This window comes from Lichenostomus cassidix, unplaced genomic scaffold (genome assembly GCF_008360975.1).
Source record: "Lichenostomus cassidix isolate B80296 unplaced genomic scaffold, HeHo_3.0 HiC_scaffold_40, whole genome shotgun sequence".
NCBI lineage: Eukaryota > Metazoa > Chordata > Aves > Passeriformes > Meliphagidae > Lichenostomus > Lichenostomus cassidix.
In genome coordinates this window covers 338,851-355,514 of record NW_028147459.1, presented here as the reverse complement: position 1 = coordinate 355,514, position 16,664 = coordinate 338,851, and the positions used below count along the sequence as shown (strand labels likewise).

General features: G+C 63.1%; 3 protein-coding genes and 1 long non-coding RNA gene across 9 annotated transcripts; 1 reads left to right on the top strand and 3 right to left on the bottom strand.

The window, feature by feature from the left end:
- Nucleotides 1–69: 69 nt before the first annotated feature.
- STX5 (syntaxin 5) lies at nucleotides 70–4,913 on the bottom strand. 2 transcript variants are annotated; one of them, XM_085046505.1, is made up of 11 exons: nucleotides 4,629–4,913; nucleotides 4,219–4,402; nucleotides 3,987–4,060; nucleotides 3,649–3,704; nucleotides 3,413–3,483; nucleotides 3,210–3,326; nucleotides 3,070–3,126; nucleotides 2,527–2,602; nucleotides 1,784–1,884; nucleotides 1,582–1,703; nucleotides 70–987 (listed from the first exon to the last, which is right to left on the bottom strand). In XM_085046505.1, exons 2-11 carry the CDS (start codon nucleotides 4,387–4,389, stop codon nucleotides 828–830), a joined length of 1,005 nt encoding a protein of 334 aa, XP_084902631.1. In that variant the 5' UTR covers nucleotides 4,390–4,402; nucleotides 4,629–4,913; the 3' UTR covers nucleotides 70–827. The 2 variants fall into 2 exon arrangements, with proteins under 2 accessions (XP_084902631.1, XP_084902630.1); XM_085046504.1 differs by having other exon boundaries at nucleotides 4,219–4,408; nucleotides 4,629–4,910.
- A 201-nt stretch (nucleotides 4,914–5,114) lies between these two features.
- On the bottom strand, nucleotides 5,115–5,632 carry LOC146422367 (uncharacterized). The gene is made up of 2 exons (XR_014848147.1): nucleotides 5,446–5,632; nucleotides 5,115–5,356 (listed from the first exon to the last, which is right to left on the bottom strand). It is a non-coding gene; the product is annotated as an uncharacterized LOC146422367 (long non-coding RNA).
- Nucleotides 5,633–5,720: 88 nt separating this feature from the next.
- On the bottom strand, nucleotides 5,721–10,603 carry NAA40 (N-alpha-acetyltransferase 40, NatD catalytic subunit). Of its 4 annotated transcripts, XM_085046526.1 has the most exons (9): nucleotides 10,446–10,600; nucleotides 9,012–9,107; nucleotides 8,856–8,908; nucleotides 8,224–8,319; nucleotides 7,481–7,639; nucleotides 7,318–7,401; nucleotides 6,713–6,790; nucleotides 6,586–6,634; nucleotides 5,721–6,093 (listed from the first exon to the last, which is right to left on the bottom strand). In XM_085046526.1, the coding sequence occupies exons 1-9, from the start codon at nucleotides 10,449–10,451 to the stop codon at nucleotides 5,887–5,889; spliced, it is 828 nt and encodes a 275-aa protein (XP_084902652.1). In that variant the 5' UTR covers nucleotides 10,452–10,600; the 3' UTR covers nucleotides 5,721–5,886. The 4 variants fall into 4 exon arrangements, with proteins under 4 accessions (XP_084902652.1, XP_084902653.1, XP_084902654.1 ...); XM_085046527.1 differs by lacking the exon at nucleotides 7,318–7,401 and having other exon boundaries at nucleotides 10,446–10,603; XM_085046528.1 differs by lacking the exon at nucleotides 6,586–6,634 and having other exon boundaries at nucleotides 10,446–10,599.
- Nucleotides 10,604–12,187: 1,584 nt separating this feature from the next.
- Nucleotides 12,188–16,453, top strand: RCOR2 (REST corepressor 2). 2 transcript variants are annotated; one of them, XM_085046458.1, is made up of 12 exons: nucleotides 12,188–12,452; nucleotides 12,832–12,888; nucleotides 12,965–13,045; nucleotides 13,360–13,412; nucleotides 13,574–13,735; nucleotides 14,130–14,254; nucleotides 14,351–14,420; nucleotides 14,883–15,071; nucleotides 15,157–15,234; nucleotides 15,379–15,436; nucleotides 15,524–15,720; nucleotides 16,111–16,453. In XM_085046458.1, exons 1-12 carry the CDS (start codon nucleotides 12,335–12,337, stop codon nucleotides 16,372–16,374), a joined length of 1,452 nt encoding a protein of 483 aa, XP_084902584.1. In that variant the 5' UTR covers nucleotides 12,188–12,334; the 3' UTR covers nucleotides 16,375–16,453. The 2 variants fall into 2 exon arrangements, with proteins under 2 accessions (XP_084902584.1, XP_084902583.1); XM_085046457.1 differs by having other exon boundaries at nucleotides 14,880–15,071.
- Nucleotides 16,454–16,664: the final 211 nt, after the last annotated feature.

The window sequence follows — 16,664 nt, the reverse complement described above, 5'->3', positions numbered from 1 at the left end:
GCCGCCCTCCCTGCCCGGAAGCGCGAAGGCCGCGGGTTCGAATCCCGGGAGGAAAGCACACGAGGCGGGTCGGGGGGCGCAGGGGTTTATTGGGGGTCCGGGGGGGCTGCGGCCTCCCCAAAGGCTCCCTGCGCGGTTCAGGGCATTCCCAGACCCCTTCCCGGGGGTCTCCTGTTCCCAAGGGGGTCCTGCAGCTCCCCTTTAATTTAGTGGGGTCGCCAAGGGGGTCCGCAGGCCCCTTTTGGGGGTCCTAGGGCGTTACTGGGGGTCTGCAGCCCCCCAGAGGGACCCCAACCGCTTTAATGGGGTCCACGGCCCCCGTCCTGGGGGTCCCACAACCCCCCAGGGGGTCCCACCGTTTTTAATGAGCTCCACACCCCCATTTCGGGGGTCCCAGGGCTTTCCTGGGGGTCCTGCAGCCCCCCAAGGCTAGTGGGGTTCACAGACCCCCAACCCTGGGGGTCTCACAGCTTTAATCGGGGTCTCCACCCCCCGGGGAGTCCTGCAGCCCCCCAGAGGATCCTCCTGGACTGAATGGGGTCGGCAGGGAGGTCCCCCCAGCCCCTTTTGGGGTCCCAGGCTCTCCTGGGGGTCCCCAACCCCTTTTGGGGTCCCATGGTCCGTGGGGGAGAATTCCCACAGCATTCCCAGGATTCCCAACCCCCCGAGGGTCCCACAGGCAGAGCTGAACCCCAGAGACCCCCAGGAGGGGAGATTGGGGGTCCCAGGGGGGTTTGGGGGGTCCTGGGGGGTCCTGGCCCCATGTCCGAGTCTGAGCCCCGCAGGGCTGAGTCCGTGTGGGCAAAACGAGGAGAAAAAGAGGAATTTCAGGCCAGGAAGACAACGAAGACGATGAAGAAGATGATGAGGATGAGGAAGATCTTCACCATGAGCCAGCGGTTGGATGTGACTGACTGGAAATACTTGAGGATTTCTCCGTGAGCTGCTTCGACGTTGAGCTGAGCGTCCTCCACGCTGGAGTCAATCCTGGGGGAAATGGGGAAAATTGGGGAAAAAATTGGGGAAAATGGGGGCAAAATGAAGGGAAAAATTATGGGGGAAATGGGAAAAATTGGGGGGAAAATTGAGGGGAAAATGAAGGGAAAATTGGGGGGAAAATGAAGGGAAAAATTGGGGGGAAAATGAGGGGAAAAATTGGGGGAAATGAAGGGGAAAATTGGGAAAAAATTGGGGAAAATGAGGGGAAAATGAAGGGAAAAATTGGGGAAAATGAGGGGAAAATTGGGGGAAAAAGGAAGGAAAACTGGAGGGAAAAGAAAGTAAAATGTGGGGGAAGTGGGAGAAAACAAAATTGGGGAAAGGGGGGGAAATGAAGAGAATGAAAATGGGGAAAATGGGGGGAAATGGGTAGGAAGGGAGTGAAGACATGGAGAGGAAGAGAGAGAAAACGGGAAGTCAGGAAAGGAAAAATGGAGAGAAAAAGATGAAAAATGAGGGAAAAGATGAGGAAAAAATGGAGGAAAAGGGAGGAAGCAAAGGGAAAATGAGGGAAAGGAAGGGGGAGAGGAGGGATGGAGGAACAGGGGGTCTCAGGGAGGGGGATTTGGGGGCTTTGGGCACCTCTGGATGGTCTCCTCCTGCTCCTTGACCATGTGGGCGAGCTGCTGGAAGATGGAGCCGAGCTCCACGATGGTGGACTCGATGTTCTGCATGGTGTCTGCCCTGCTCTGGATGTAGGAATCCTGCAGGAGCACGGGGATGGAGCTGGCAATCCCAAATATCCCCTTTTTTGGGGGGATTTTGGGGTGTTTTAAATGCCCACCTGCTCGTCCAGGAGCTGCAGCTGCTGGGTTGTCCTCGAGTCCATCTCGATGGCCACAGAGCCCGAGCGCTGCGGCTCGTCCTGCAGCACGGCTGGGCTAGCTGGGGGGCAACCAGAGGGGTTGGGGGGCAACCAGAGGGGTTGGGGGGCCAAGGACATCTGGGATTGTCCTTTTCCCACCCCGAATTGTCCTTTTTCCACCCGAAATTGCTCTTTTCCCACCTGGAATTAACCTCTTCCCACTAAAAATTGCCCTTTTTCCACCACGAATTGTCCTTTTTCCACCCAGAATTTCCCTTTTTCCACCCCAAATTGCCCTTTTTCCACCCCAAATTGCTCTTTTCGCACCTGGGATTGCCCTTTTCCCACCCGAAATTGCCCTTTTTCTACCTGGAATTGCTCTTTTGCCACCCGAAATTACTCTTTTCCCACCAAGAATTTCCCTTTTCCCACCCAAAATTGCCCATTTTCCACCCCAAATTGCTCTTTTCCCACCTGGAATTAACCTCTTCCCACCCAGAATTTCTCTTTTCCCACCTGGAACTGCGCTTTTTCCACCCCAAATTGCTCTTTTCGCACCTGGAACTGCCCTTTTCCCACCCGAAATTGCCCTTTTCCCATGCCAAATTGCCTTTTTTCCCCCCTGCATTGCCTTTTTCGCTCCAAAATAGCTCTTTTCCCACCCAGAATTTCCCTTTTCCCACCCAGAATTAACCCCTTCCCCCCCGAATCCCAGGGCTCACCGAGGTTGTTGGCAGCCAAGGCAGAGACAGGAGCACGAGAGAAATGTTCCCTTCGGCTTCGCTGCTGCTTCAGGTTCTGGGGAAAAAAATGGGGAAAATGGGGAGAAAAATGAGAAAAAGTGGGGAGAAAATGAGGAGGAAATGAGGCGAAATTAGGGGAAAAGGGGAAAGAAATATTGGAAAACGAGAGGAGGAGAAAGGAGGAAAATGGGGAGGAGAGGAGGGAGAAATGGGGGAAAAGGAGGGAGAAAAAGGGAGTTTGGAGAAAGTGGGGAAAGGGTGAGAGAGAAAGGAGAAAGGGAAATGGGAAAAAGAGGAGTAAGGGGGAAGAGGAAAAATGGAATGGAAAAAGAGGAAGAAGAAAAAGAATAAATGCAGGAAAAGAAAAGGGAAAAAAGCAAAATGACAAAAGGAAAGGAAGACAAAAAAGAGAAAGATCAGGAAACAAATTCAAAGCAGAAAAGGAAGGAAATAAAGTGGAAAAAAAAAAGAGAACAAAAGGATGAAAAGAAGGGAAAAGCAGAGCAGAGCCTCAGCACTCACCTCTGTCCGCACCTCCAGCACCGATTTGAAGTCGTTGGACATGGAGGCCAGTTTGGACTGGGGAGGGAATGGGGGGTCAGGGGGCTGTTGGGGGTGGGCTGAGCCCCCCAGAGCCCCAGGCTGAGCCCCCCAGAGCCCACCTGCAGCGACACCACCACGCTGTTGGAGTGGCTCTGCACGTGGCGCCCGGCAGGAGCTCCTCTCGCTCTCACCAACTCCTGCAGCTGGGCGATCTGCTTGTTCAGGCTGTTGATGTCCTGGGGGGGCACGGGAGGGTCAGGGGGGCACGCTGAGACCCCCCAGACTGCCCCCTGAACCCCCAGAATGCACCCCCAGCCCTCACCTGCTTGATGATGTAGGTGAGCTCCTCGATCTCCACGGATTTGTCGTCAAACAGAGATTTCCGCTTGGCCACTGCGGGGGGAGGAGGTCAGGGAGACCCCAGAGCCCCCCAGGACACCCAAATACCCCCCAGAACCCCCAAATCCCCCCCAGGATCCACCCAGGACCCCCAGATCCCCCCAGGACCCCCAAATCCCCTCCAGATCCCCCCCAGGACCCCCAAATGTCCCCACTCACGGATGGTCAGCTTCTCCAGCTTGGCGAAGGTGTTGCTCAGGTCTTTCCCGATGCGCCTGGGGGGTCAGGGCTGTCAGGGTTTGGGGTCTGCAGAGCCCCCCAACCCCTGGGGACCCCAATCCCCACTCCTGGGGGGTCTGAGCCCCTCCTGTCCCTCTTGGGGACCCCAAATCCAATTTCTGGAGACCCCAACCCCATCCTGACCCCCTGGGGACCCCAAATTCCCACTCTTGGGGGCTCCAGCCCCCTCCCATCCCATCTCCGCGCCCCCCTCCCCCACCTACAGACCCCAAACCCCCATTCCTGAGCACCCCAAACCCCCCCAGCCCCCTCCTCACTTGGCCATGAGGCTGAACTCGCTGCGCTGCCGCCCCGGGCCCGGAGCTGCTCTGCCGGGCTGGAGACCCCCATCCTGCGGGAAAAGGGGGGTCAGGGGCGCCGCGGGACCCCCAGGAGAGGGGGAGACACGGAGGGGACAAAATGGGGCTGGGGGAGAGCAGGGGAACGCCGAGGGTTGGGGATTTGGGGACCCCAGTGCGGCTGAGGGTCTCCGGGGGTCTCCCCGCCCACCTGCCGGCCCTGCAGCGACTTGCAGGCGAAGAGGAACTCCTGGGTCCTGTCGCGACACGACATGACGTCAGCGGGCGGGGGCTCCGGGGGGGGCTCGGCCTGGGTCTGCGGCGGCCCCAGGTAAACTCCCGCTTCCCACTGCCTAGGGCCGAGCCGGCGGCGCGCCTGCATCGGGGCTCATCGCCTGCGGCTGCGGGGGAGCGCCGGTCAGCGGGGACGGCCGGGACCCCGCACCGAGAGCACCGAGAGCACCGAGAGCACCGCGGGGAGCAGAGATCGCCCCGAGCACCGCGGCCGCCCGGCCCGGAACCCCCCGATCCCCTCGGCCACCGGGAGCACGGGGAGCTGCCGGCCGGCCCGAGGGTCAGCCCTGTTATTGATTGAGGCCCGCCCGCCCCGCCGCTCCTCACCGCCGCTCGGACAGGCCTGACGCCGCACCGGGACCCTCCGGTCGCGTGACGTCACTGCCACGTCCCTTCCGCCGGAAGTGCTGCCGGACGGAGCGCGGAAGGGACCCGCGGTATTTCCGGGAAGGAGGCCACGCCCCCAGCGGGGTCCGGCGTGAAGCCACGCCCCTAGCAACATGCCCCGCCCATAGCAACGAGCGGCGGGTTGGGAATTGTCGGAACGAGGCGATTCTGCCCCAAAAAAGGCTTGGAAACGAGACTGAGACCCGAAATCGGGATCGGGATTGAGGCTCCGCCCCCCGGCAGACCCCCGGGAACAAGCCCCGCCCCCAGCTCCTGGCCCCGCCCCTAGCAACACGCCCCGCCCCTGGCAACCACCCCTCCGGTAACGGGGGCTTCTCCCCACCGCCACCCCCAAATGACGTGACAACCCCCCGTCCCGTCCCGTCCCGTTCCGTTCCCGCGCGGCGAGACCCGAGAGACACCGGAGAGGCGGAACGCGCGGCCTTTATTGGGGCGGGGAGAGGGGAAAGGTCCCATCGGCGGGGGCGCGGCGCTCCCGGTGGTCCCGGCGGCTGGTCCCGGCGCGGACAGGCCCGGCGCGGCTGGTCCCGGCGGGGGGAGCTCGGGCCGCTTCACTCCCGCTGCTTGTAGTCGCTGAGGTGCGCGAGCACCCAGCCGGCGGGGCCGAAGAACGCGGCGAACATCGCGGCGAAGCCCACGACGGATTCCTGCGGGAACAGCGCCGTTAGCACAGCCCTGCCCTCCCCAAGGTCACCCCGCCCGCTGTCCCCGCTGTCCCCGCTGTCCCCGCGCTCACCGCCGTGCCCAGCGGGCTGTGCGGAGGGCCGGACTGCAGGCGGCGCGGGGCCGGGCCGGGCCGGGCTGCGGAGCGCAGCAGAGAGCGAGCGAGGAGCGCGGCGGGCGGCATGGCGGCGGCGGAGCGCTCTGCGTCACTTCCGGCGCGGCGTGACGTGCCCGCGGCTTAGCCACACCCACTGCACTCAGGCCACGCCCTCTCATTAACATAAACCACGCCCACCCGACACTCCGCCCCAAACAAACAGCCACGCCCCTTCATCAGCACGACCCCAATTAAAGGCTCCTCGTTATTTATTTCTCACATACAAACAAAATCGCTGAAAAAACAAAGAAAAACATAGGAAAAAAAAAACCCCAAAAAATCCCCAAACGGGTTAAAATCCCCTTCCAGCCCCAAATTTCGCTTTTCCCCAGCGGCAGGGGGGGAAGGGGGTTGGTGTCACCCGTTCGGGGGGCGGGAGGGCGTTCTGGGGAGGGTTTTGGGGGGGATTTTGGGGGATTCCGGGGGGCTCAGTGGCAGCAGCCGCCGCAGGGCACGCCGCCGGGGTGAGGATCCCCGAAGCGCGTGCTGCGGCTCAGGATCTCGTAGGAAGCGTCGTCGCCGCAGCAGCCCGACACGCTGGGGGAGGTGGCGTCCACCTCGAACCTGGGGGGCACAGGGGGGACGGGGGGTCAGCGGGACACCCCCCGGGCCACCCCGACCCCCCCCGAGTGCTCACTGACCCCCCCCGAGTCACCCTGAACCCCCCCAGTGTCACCCTGAACCCCCCCAGTGTCACCCTAATCCCCACAGTGTCACCCCCCAGGCTGGCAGGGAAGGGATGGGGAGGGGAAACACCCAAAAAAGGGTAAAAACGCCCCAAAAACGGCAGGAGAAGGGGTTAAAAACCACCTGGGAAAGGAGATTAACCCTAAACGGGTTAAAAAACCGAGAAATATTTCCAAATCCCCCTAAAAAAAAGGCAAAAACAGAGCACGGAGAGGCTTTTAAAAACCCAGCAAAAGGAGAAATTCCCCCAAAAGCGGGTTTGGAACGCTTTCCGAGGGCGGGTTAACCCCTCCTGCAGAGCTGGGCTGCCCTGCCCGGTCGGGAGGGTTGGGTTTGGGGTGTGGCGCCGAGGGAATCCCGAGCACCCACCTCTGTCGCCGCCCCTGCCCCGCCTGCCCGCGGCGCCCGGCCCTGGCCACTGCAACGACAGGCGACCACAGCTGGTCACTCGCGGCGGAATGCGGGGGGAAAACCGGGAACTCGGGGCGCCACTTACTGCAGGGCGTCCCGGAAGAACTGCAGGGCGCCGTGGTTGTGTTTGAACACCGTCAGCATCACCTTCTTCATCTGCGTGCTGCCGAGAGGGGGCAGACAGAGGGCTTGGGGTCACCTTGGACTGCCTGGTTTCACCCCAAAACTGCCCTGGTTTCACCCCAAAAGTGACCTGGTTTCACCCCAAAAACTGCCCTGGTTCATCCCCAAAACCAGCCCCATTTCACTCCCAAAACCTCTCGGGGTTTCACATTGAACAGCCTCGTTTCACCCAAAAACTGCCCTGGTTCATCCCCAAAACCAGCCTAGTTTCATCCACAAAACCAGCCCAGTTTCACCCCAAAACCCAATTTGCCCCCAAAGCCCCTGATTCCACCCCAAATCCTTCAAATTACATCCCAAACCCCCCTGATTACACCCCAAATCCCTGAAATTCTACCCCAAACCCCCCCTGATTTCACCCGAAACCTACCCCACTCCACCCCAAATCCCTTCGATTCCATCCCAAACCCCCTGACTTCCCCCAAACCCTTCCAATTCCACCCCAAACCCCAATTCCACCCCAAACCCTTCCAATTCCACCCCAAAGCCCCAACTCCCCGCGGTCACCTGTTGGCCACGAGCTGCAGGATCTGCAGCAGGAACTTGCCCAGCCCGCGCCGCCGCACTCTGCTCTCCAGCTGCACCTCGTAGCTGCAGAGACACCCCAAACCCCGCTCAGACCCCGGCAGAACCCCAAACCCCGCGGCTGTCACCCCAAATCCACGCTCACCAGTACAGGACCTCGTCGCCGCACTCGACGTCGAAGCGGAAGTGGGAGAAGGCGACGGGGGCAGCGCCAGCCTCGCGGGCCAGCAGGTACCAGGCGCGCTCATCCCGCAGCTCCTCGCGCTTCTCCCGCTCCTTCCAGCCCCACTCGCTCTGCTCGTACCTGGGGCGGGGAGATAATGGGGTTTGGGGGGGAATAATGGGGTTTAGGGGGGAAATAATGGGGTTTGGGGGGGAAAAAATCCCACTTCTCCTGCTCCTTCCAGCCCCACTCGCTCTGCTCGTACCTGGGATAGGGGGAAATAATGGGGTTTGGGGGGAGAAAATGGGGTTGGCAGGGAGAAACACCAGGGATTTAGGGGAAGAAACCCCAGGAATTCAGGGCAAAAATCCGAGGGATTTGGGGGAAAAGTCCCCAGGGTTTTGGGGGAAAACAGGGCAAGAATCGAGCTGGGAAATCACGAAAATCAGCAGGGGGAAAGTAAAATCATCCCCGGTGATTTTGAGGTGGGAGAATCCACCTTTTTTGGGGTAGGAAAATCCTCCAATTTTGGGAGGAAAGCCCAAATTTCAGGGGATAAAAGCCCAACTTTGGGAGCAAAGCCAACCCCTGCCATGATTTGGGGGCAGAGAACACTCACTTCCCAATTCTGGGTGCTCTACTCCCTGGAAAGGCCTGGGGTTTGGGCTGGAGGGGAGCAAAGTGTGAGCCTGGCTGGTGACAGTGACAGTGGCAGGGACACTCACAGCGTTTGCATGTTGGCCTTGGTCAGCTCGAAGGCCCAGTCCAGCGTGGAGGGCTCCAGGCAGGACACACGGCGACACTCGATGGACACGTTCAGGCTGCGGGACAGGAGCAGGGGACACGGGGTGACACCGGGAAGGGGGTTGGGGACACCGGGAATATACTGGGGACACACTGGGGATACTGGGAACCACCTCGGGGACACTGGGGACACACTGGGGACACACTGGGGACATATTGGGGACACTGGGAGCCACCTCCGGGACACTGGGGACACACTGGGGACACACTGGGGACACACTGGGGACACTGGGAGCCACCTCGGGGACACTGGGAACATGTCAGAGGCACAGCGAATGGCCTCAGGGACACTGGACATGCGCCAGTGGCCTTGGGGACACTGGATGGCCTTGGGGACACTGGAAACACTCTGGGAACACTGGGCACCACCTCAAAGACCCTGGGAACACCAGGAACCACTTCAGAGACACCAGGAATGGCCTTGGGGACACCGGGAACAGCCTCGGGGACACCAGGAACACACCGAGGACAGTGGGAATGGCCTTGGGGCACGGAGAATGGCCTTGGGGACACGAGGAACAGCGCTGGGGACACCGGGAGCAGCGACACTCACCCATTCCGGTCGTACTTCTTGAACACCGGGAAGGCTTCGAGGGGATCTTGGAGCTGGAAGAGACCAAAGAGCAGCCGAGGGCCAGCAGGGCCGTGGTGGCATTGTCACCGACTCCAGGGTTTTTTTTGGATCCCGTTTTTTATTTTCCACACTCACTTTGTTGGCGGCCTCGACCTTGGCGCAGACGGCAGCCATGGCCGCGCGCTCCTCCAGCCGCCGCTGCTTCTTCTCCTTGGCTTTGCTCGACTTCCTCTGCGGGAAAAAAGCACCAAAACCCCGGGAATTCGCACCAAATCCCAGCGATTCCCGCCGGTGGAAAAGCTCTGCCCACTGACAGCCCTGAGAGTTTTGCCCCAAAAGGTTGATGATCGTCGGATGCCACCGGTGGGAAGTTGTAGGTGAGGAGGTGAAATCTTGGGGAAAAAGGGGATTTTGGGGGGAAAATGAGGATTAAATATTTCACATCCCTGTGGGAGTGTTGGAGCTGGGGGGAAACAATTTGAAGGGGTTTTGCCCCAAAATCTTGGGGTTTTAGTGAAGTTAGGTGAGACACTGAGCAGCAGCCTCATCGAATTGTCACTTTGAAGTGTTTTCCCCCTGAATTTGAGGAGTGTGAGATGAGGAATGAGCCAAATGTGAATGATTTTACCCCAAAATGAAGGATCCAGCTGGGATTGTCCCAAATCTCAGCTGAAGCTCCATTAAAATCAAGTGAAATGCACCCAAAAATGAGAGTTTGAAAGGAAAAACAGTGGGCTGGGGAGGGGAACAGAGTGAGTGTCCCACGAAAATACATCTGTCAGTGGGTTTGGGGAGAATTGAAGTGTTTTGGGGGGTTGGGGCAGCTAACCACCTGCTGAAATCTCCAGTTCAGGGTCATTTTGGGGGAGAACATGGAGATTTTCCAGCAGTTGGGGTTCATGGTGGGACGGGAGATCATGGGAGGTGTCTGGGGGGCAAACTGCTCCCCAAAACCCCCAAAACAGCCCCAAATCCCCCCTAAATCCTCTGTAATGACCCCAAAACCCTTCAGAAGATCCCACATTTCCTCCTGGGAACCTCAAACTCTCAGGAAAAGTCCCAAACCCCTCACAGAAATCCAAACAGCCTCAGAGAGCCTTAAGTCTGTTCACAGGAGCCCCAAAACGTCCCAAATTTCCTCACAGCAGCCTCCAAATCCCTCGTAGAGCCACAAGCATCTTTCTAAGAGCTCCAAATGCCCTCAGATAACCCCAAAACCTCGCGAAACGTCCCAGATCTCTACATAGGAACCCCCAGTCCACTGAGAGCTCCAAATCCCTTCAGGGTAGCCCTGTGTCACCCCAAAGAGCCTCCCCATCCTCTCGGGACATCCCAAATCCCCTCACAGAACCTCTGTGAGGCCGCGCGGCGACCGCCCACCCTCTCGGACGACCCCAAATTCCCTCGCAGGGTCCCAAATCCCCTCTCAGAACTCCCGCATCCCCTCGCGGCGACCCCCCCACCCCTTCAGGCGGCCCCGAATCCGCTCAGCGGCGCCTCGCAGGCCCCACCCCCGCTCTGGTTCCCCTCAGGCCGAGCTCCCCGCGGGCGCGGCGCGGCCCCGCTCACCCCCATAATGGCGGCGGCGGCGACTCCTCACGGCGCGGGGGGCGCGGGCTCTGAGGGGGCGCGCGCGGGGGGCGCGCTACTTATACGGGGGGGGGCGAAGGGGGCGGAGCGCCGAGCGCGCGAGCCCGCGGCCGGCGGCAAACGCGCAGGCGCGATGGGGAGAGGGGCGGAGCGAGAGGGGCAGCGGCGCGGGCGGGGAACCTGCGCGTGAGCGTGAGGGAGCGGGAGGGGCGGGGGCAGCGGGCGCGTGGCGGCCGCGCGGGGCGCGAAGGCGGCTCGGCGCTGATTGGCTGAGAGCGGAGGAGGCGGGAACGCGGAGGCCACGCCCTGTTCTCTGAGGGGAGCTGGGCCGCCATGATGGGAGTTGGGGTTCCACAGAGCCCGGTGGGGTCCCGGAGAGCCCGGTGTGGCCCCAAAACCGGCAAAATAGAGCCCGGTGTGTCCCGAGAGCCGGCAAAACAGAGCCCGGTGCTGCCCCAAAACCGGCAAAACAGAGCCCAGTACGGCTCCACAGACCTCGGTACGGCCCCAAAACCGGTTCAACAGAGCCCAAAGCGGCCCTTTCCCGGCACAACAGAGCCCGGTGCGGTTCCGGAGAATCCGTTACGGCCCTAAACCGGTACTACAGAGCACGATACGGCCCTACAGAGCCCGGTACGGCCTTAAGCCGGCATAACAGTCTGGTGCGGCCCCACAGAGCCCGGTATGGACCCATAACCTGGCCCCACAGACTCCAGTGGGGATCCACGGCCCACAGCCCCCAGTACGGACCCACAGACTCCAGTATGGATCGCTGTCCCATAGCCCTCAGTCCACCCCACAGCTCTGTCCTACTGCCCAGCCCCACAGCCCTCAGCCTACCGCATAACCCAGCCCCACAGCCCTCAGCCTACCCCATAACCCAGCCCCACAGCCCTCAGCCTACCCCATAACCCAGCCCCACAGCCCTCAGCCTACCCCATAACCCAGCCCCACAGCCCTGGGGCTGCCCCACGGCTTGGCCCCATGGCCTTACTGAGAGTCCCGCGGCCACCCTGTATTTTTGATCCAGCCCCACACCCTCCCGCAAGGGGATCACCCCACAGGACCCTGTGGAGCCCCCCAGACGGAGGGCGATGAGGGGTTGTGGGGCAGACCCACGGTGTGTGAGCAGCGCGGAGCCTGTGATGGAGCAAGGAGATCCCCGCGGCCACCCAGCCCCGCAGAGGGCTGTGGGGCTCAACCCCACATGGGGTGACACTGCAGACCCTCAGAGGGACAGACCCCAACCCCACAGCGGCCCCAAACCCCGTAACAGCCCCCTGGCCCTCCCCAGAGCCCCCCAGCCCCGCCGGCAGCCCCTGACCCTCCCAGCCCCTTTGTCCCCCGCCGCCCCCGGCCCTTTGTTCCCCCGGCCGCTCCCGGGGGCTGACGGCGCCCCGAAGCCCCCCGGCTGAGGGTCTCGGCCCCACCGCCGCTCCCCATCGCCCCCCGGTCTCCCCATCGCCCCCCGGGCGGCCGCGGAGGGGTACGGGGGGCGGCGGGGCCGTGCTGAGGCCGCGGGAGCTGGAACTACTTTGGCACCGGGAGGCGGCGGCGGCCGGCGGCGCTTTGTGCGGCTCGGTCGGGCTGGGACCCCCGAGCCCCGCCGGGACCGCCGAGCCTAGCCCCCGCCGCTCCCCCGATTCTGGGGGTGCTCCTCCTTTCGGGGGAGGGAGAGACCCTCCCACCCCGCCCCGCGCCCTCCCCGCTCTCCCCTCTCCCCTCCCCGAATTCCCACGCCCCCTCCCCAAATCCCCGCGCTCGGGTTAAAGTTTGGCGGGGGGCGCCGGGGCCGAGCCCCTCCCCCGCGGGGCTGCCAGGGGACCCCCGGGGGGCTCGGGGGCTCCCCGCGCGGCTCCCCCCTGGCGATGCCGTCGGTGATGGAGAAGCCCTCGGGGATCCTGTCCCGCAGCCGGGCCAAGGCGGGGGCGGCCGCGGGACCCCCCCACTCCGAGGACGAGGCCAGCGAGGACGAGCACGGCCACGGTGAGCGACCCCCCCCCAAAAAAAACCCCACACCTGCGTCCCCCCCACCCCCGGACACCCCCCGCGTGTCCCCCCAGCCCCACGCGCCCGGCGGGGACACCGCTTCGCCCCACGTGTGTTTTTTTTGGGGGAAACTGCGCTCACGTCACCCCCCGCTCCCCCCGTGGGGTTGGGTGGGTGGGGGGGACACGCGGGGACACGGGGGGGGAACAAAGCCCCGTCCCCATTGTCCCCGGCCGCCCGCGTGTGCGCGGCCACAGCTTTGTTCGCCGGCGGGGAGGGGGCTCGGCCGCTGCCCCCCCGGCCCGCAGCCCTCGGGGGGCGCGTTTCGGACCCCCCCGGTGACCCCCAGCCCCCCTGTGCCCCTCCCTCCCCCCAGACAGCATGATCCGGGTGGGGGCTGATTACCAGGCGGTGATTCCCGACTGCAAACCAGGTAGGGAGGATTTGGGGGTGAGCTGGGGGGGTTCGGGGGTTTCCCCCCCCCCGCGTGACCCCCTGTCCCCCCCCAGAGAGTCCTGCTCGCTACAGCAACAAGGAGCTGAAGGGGATGCTGGTTTGGGCTCCCAACCACTGCGTGTCTGACGCCAAACGTGAGACCCCCGCGGCATCGGGGTGGCCCTTCCTGGGAGGGGGCGTTCGGGATGTCCCCCCCTCCCTGTGCCCCGCTTTTGCCCCCTCAGCCTCCCCTCTGCCCCTCCCAACCTCCCCTTACCCCCTCAATTTTCCCTTGATCCCTCAATCCCCCTTTTACCCCCCACTCCTCCTCCTGCCCCCATAACCTCCTTTACCCTTCCAAACCTCTCTTTACCCCCCTAACTCCCCCTTTCCACCCCAAACACCCCCTAACCCCCCTAAACCCCCCAAAACCCCCTAAACCCCTCCCCATAACCTCTTTCCCCCCCAGTGGACAGGTACATCGCCATGGCCAAGGACAAGCATGGCTACAATATCGAGCAGGTACTGTGTGTCCCAAGAACCCCCTGGGTGACCCCAAACCCCCTCCTGACCCCCCTGGGTGACCCCAAACCCCCTCCTGACCCCCACGGGTGACCCCAAACCCCCTCCTGACCCCCCCGGGTGACCCCAAACCCCCTCCTGACCCCCCCGTGCCCCCCCAGGCTCTGGGGATGCTGCTGTGGCACAAACACGACGTGGAGAAGTCCTTGGCCGACTTGGCCAACTTCACGCCCTTCCCGGACGAGTGGACGGTGGAGGACAAGGTGCTGTTTGAGCAAGCCTTCAGCTTCCACGGCAAGAGCTTCGCCCGCATCCAGCAGATGGTGAGACCCCAAAATCTGCCCCCAAACCCTCCCTCCCCCGAGCACCTCTCCAGCTGGTACTTCCCTCCCTCCCCATTTCTGGGGTTCCCCCCTGATTTTGGGGGTCCTGATTCCCCTGTCTTTAGGGGATTCCCCCTCTGTTTATGGAGTTCTCTCCTATTTCTAGGGCTTCCTGCCCCCCAATTTTAGGGGATTCCCCCCTTTCCTGTGGGTTTGCCCCTCCTGTCTCAGGGCTCTTCCTGCACTTTCTGCCCCCATTTATAGGGGTGACCCCTCCTTCCCTTTACCTCCCACTCCATTCCTGAGACCAAATCATCCCAAAACTCATCCTCCGCACCCCAAACCCCTTCAAACCCCCCAAAACACCCCCAAACTCCATCCTGTGCTCCCCCAGCTCCCAGACAAACTCATCCCCAGCCTGGTCAAGTATTATTATTCCTGGAAAAAAACTCGATCTCGCACCAGCGTCATGGACCGCCAGGCTCGGCGCCTGCTGGGCCGCCGGGACCGCGACGACAGGTGAGGGACCCCCCAAAATCTGCCCTGAATCCCCCCAAATCTGCCCTGAATCCCCCAAAACTCCCCCAAACCCCCCGCTCACCCCTGGCCCTGCAGCAATGACGAGACCGACGAGCACAGACCCAGCCTTGATGGGGACATGGAGCCTGCAGACCCCAAAAAAGAGGTTTGGGGGAGCACAGGGGGGTTTGGGGGGTTTTGGGGGTCACAGGGTGAAACGTGGGGGGCTGTTCTCAAGGGTGGGATGACTAATGAAGTCAGAGGGGGGGATAACAAGGTGGCTGATGGGGAAAACCCCCTAAATATGGGGCAAGACCCCTGAAAAATGGGGGTGAATCACCAAAAATGTGGAGGGAGGAGCTTGGAGGGGGGACTCTCTAGAGATTGAGGCGTGGGGCCCCCAAAATTGGGAGGAATCCTTGGGAATTGGGAGCTGGGGGGGATTGGGAGACCCCAAAAATTGGGGAAAACCCCCAGAAATGGGGTGGGGCGGGGGGAGAGCAGGGGTGGGACGTACCAACCCCAATTGGGGGGGGGTCAGGGGGTTTCCCCAGCAATAACCCCCTGAAGCAATTAACCAAGCGAGCCAATTAACGCACCGATTAACGAGCTGAGCCGGTCGCAGCAGAGCCAGCCGCGGGCAGGGCAGCGCAAGGAGCAGCAGTATCGCCATCACCCCCCGGCGCGGCAGCGGCGCCGTCCTCCCCGCGGGATGCGCCTGAGCCGCGAGGACGTGGCGGAGGTCACCGCCAACCCTGACCTGGGCGCCAGGGCTCTGCGCCAGCTCGACTGCCAGCTGGTGGCCCTCAAGCGGCAGGTAAATCCCCCAGCCCAGGACCCCCTAACCGTGGGACCCCAGGGCCTGGGGTGACCCCGCTGTGCCCCCTCCCCAATTCCCGCAGGTGCAGAGGATCAAACAGATCAATAGTGGCCTCAGGCAGGCGCTGGACGGTGGTCTGGAGGGGCTGCGGCCGCCTGAGGTGAGTCCTGTGTGCCCCAAGGTGTCCCCGCAGTGTCCCTGTGTGCCCCAAGGTGTCCCCGCGGTGTCCCCACAGCATCACAGCAGCTCCCAGTTGTGTCCCCCTGTCCCCCCAGAGCCCCAAAATCACCTTCAATCCCCCCAGGGCAACGGCAAGTTCAGCTCCCGCTGGACGACAGACGAGCAGCTGCTGGTGGTGCAGGGTGAGCATCCCCCCCTCGTTAGCCTAATTACCCTCATTAACCCCTGTGTCCCCAATGTCCCCTGTCCCTCACTGCCGCTGTCCCCAGCCCTGCGCCGCTACGGCCGCGATTTCCCGGCGGTGGCAGCCGTGCTGGGCAACAAGACAGCGGCGCAGGTTCGGAGCTTCGTGCTTGGCCCGCGGCGCCGGCTGGGGCTGGAGCGGCTGCTGCGGGAGCGCCAGGCGCGGGGGGAGCCCCTGCCAGCCCCCCCGGGGGAGCAGCCCGAGCCCGAGGAGGACGAGGAGGTGAGCAGGGGCAGGGTGGGCACTGGGAGGGGCTGAGCTGCTAACTGGTCCCAGTCACTGTCCCAGTCCTGGTCCCGGCACTGGGCACAGGTCCACAGCAGTGCCAGTCCCTCACCCTGCCCACGCAATGACCACGCCCCCACCAGTGACCACACCCCTACCAATTACCATACCCCATCAATCAATGGCCAAACCCAATCAATAAGTGACCACGCCCCTGCCCACCCCGCAGCCCCACCCCAATCCGACCCTGGCCCCGCCCACACCCCAACACTGCCCAGCGCCACCCTGGCCCTGTGTGGCCCCACCTGAACTACCTGGCCCCACCCACTCCCAGCCCCACCCACTCCCAGCCCCACCCACTCCCAGCCCCACTTCTCTCTCCCACAGGTGCAGATCATGGGTGTGTCCCGCCCGGCTCCGCCCCCACCGCCCTCCTCGGCCCCGCCCACCAGCGCAGCCCCGCCCCCCTCGCGCCCACCGGCTCCGCCCCCACTGCTGCGCCCAGCCCCGCCCCCCGCCCCTCCCCCTGCCCTCCCGCGGCCTCCCCCACCCCTGCAGCCCGGCCGGGCCCCGCCCCCTCTGCTCCGCCCTGGCCACGCCCCCGCCGCGAGACCACGCCCCCCGGCGGCCGGCCACGCCCCGCCCCGCTGAGCGCCCCCTGCTGGCCCGGAGGACCGGGGGGTCCCGGGGGGGGCAGGGGGATCCCCGTTTGCAATAAAAGTATTTTACTACAGCGGCTGCGAGTGCGGGGGGACTGGGAGCACTGGGGCTGGACTGGGAGCACTGGGGCTGGACTGGGAACTGGGGCTGGACTGGGAGCACTGGTTTGGACTGGGAGCACTGGTTTGGACTGGGAACAGGGGCTGGACTGGGAGCACTGGTTTGTACTGGGAGCACTGGTCCATACTGGGCAGGGGCTCTGCAGCAGGACTCTCATTCAC